The 1,334-nt window shown below is 46.9% G+C and overlaps 1 protein-coding gene across 1 annotated transcript; it reads right to left on the bottom strand.

Moving 5' to 3' along the window:
- Positions 1–299: 299 nt before the first annotated feature.
- On the bottom strand, positions 300–801 carry Pmar_PMAR003500 (hypothetical protein; the record flags this gene model as incomplete). Its single annotated transcript, XM_002784195.1, has 1 exon — positions 300–801. A coding segment is annotated over one exon (502 nt), but the record flags the coding sequence as incomplete, so codon positions are not given.
- Positions 802–1,334: the final 533 nt, after the last annotated feature.

Here is a 1,334-nt window from a genome sequence, read left to right as displayed (position 1 = left end):
GACCCATTTCCTCTGTATCCCCGAATTGAGACTCCGAAGCCGGGTGCAAATAAGAAACGCTGTTAGCAATTATAGTGGCATCAGCAGCAGCATGAGTCTGAATCCCAGCTTCTTGAGACTGCTTATCATCAGCCAAACCAATAGAACGTACAGCGGAGTCAGCAACACCGGATTTAAGAAGTATCGAATCAGGCGACAGATACAATACTAGATTCATACAACGTAGGCCTGCCATACCTAATATCACAGAGGTAGAGAGAATCGGACTCACAAGACACCAAACTGGGATCACTTCTGACTTGCCAGGAGCAGAAAAATGCAATAACACAGCAGTATTAGGGGTAAACTTGCGACAATCAGCCATCATAACCTCCACCTTCTCTCCTCTTGTATCATGTATGTAGTCAGGATGATCTCTCATCCAAGCTTCAGCTACGAAGGACCTTGCTGCCCCCGTATCCAAGAGAACTCGATGTTGCTGAGGTTTAGAATTAGAAGTACGAGAGTGCACCATCATACCAGCTGTCAAGGGTGATACACGAGCCGCAGTTGAGGCCGAAGAGTGAGCAAGCCAGGTAACATCAGTCGCAGGAAGGAGAGAGTACGCATTGGTCGTAGAAGTACCCTCACCTCCTGGCTTACTCTCATAAGTCGTAGGAGTGGCCTCCTTCTGAGATTCTTGAGAAGGACTCGATAAGATCCTTCCTCTACACACTGCTGGTACATGATGTAATCCACCACACCGTTGACATGTGAGTTGCTTGTTCTTCGCAGCTAGGCGACAATTCTTCCCCACATGTCCTGTGCGACCACAGCACAAACACCGACATTCCAACATACCAGGTAACTGAGCTGGACATGATTTGGCCGCATGGCCTTTCTCGAAGCATCTTAAGCATCGAGCTTCCCTCCGTAGTCTATCAAAATCAATATAAGGCTTCACAGATTGAGATGGTAAGGCCAACATTTGAGTCGTCTCTTCATCCTGCGGATAGGTATCCACAGTCTTTGCAATGTGAACCTCTGTCACTGGAGACCTCAGCAGCGTAGGCAATGTCTTCTCCACACTCTGAGTCTGCTGCTTATTGAGAGAACGACTCCGACTGAGGACCATCATACGAGCATGTTCATAAGCCACATTCTGTAACCGATAAGCCAGAATCCAGTCATTATACGGAGCCATTAGACTATTACATAGAAGATCATATAATTGGTCATCAGTCACAACATCTCCTTGTAACCTCAGTCGACTCGCATATTGATCCACTGTATACAAATGATCAGAGACCAACTCCCCTGACTTCTGTTTCAAGCTGTTAAACTCAGCCCTGAGC

The sequence above is a fragment of the Perkinsus marinus genome (assembly GCF_000006405.1).
Source record: "Perkinsus marinus ATCC 50983 genomic scaffold scf_1104296935302, whole genome shotgun sequence".
NCBI lineage: Eukaryota > Perkinsozoa > Perkinsida > Perkinsidae > Perkinsus > Perkinsus marinus.
Note: the sequence above shows the minus strand (reverse complement) of the source record. Positions and strands in the feature narration are given on the sequence as shown.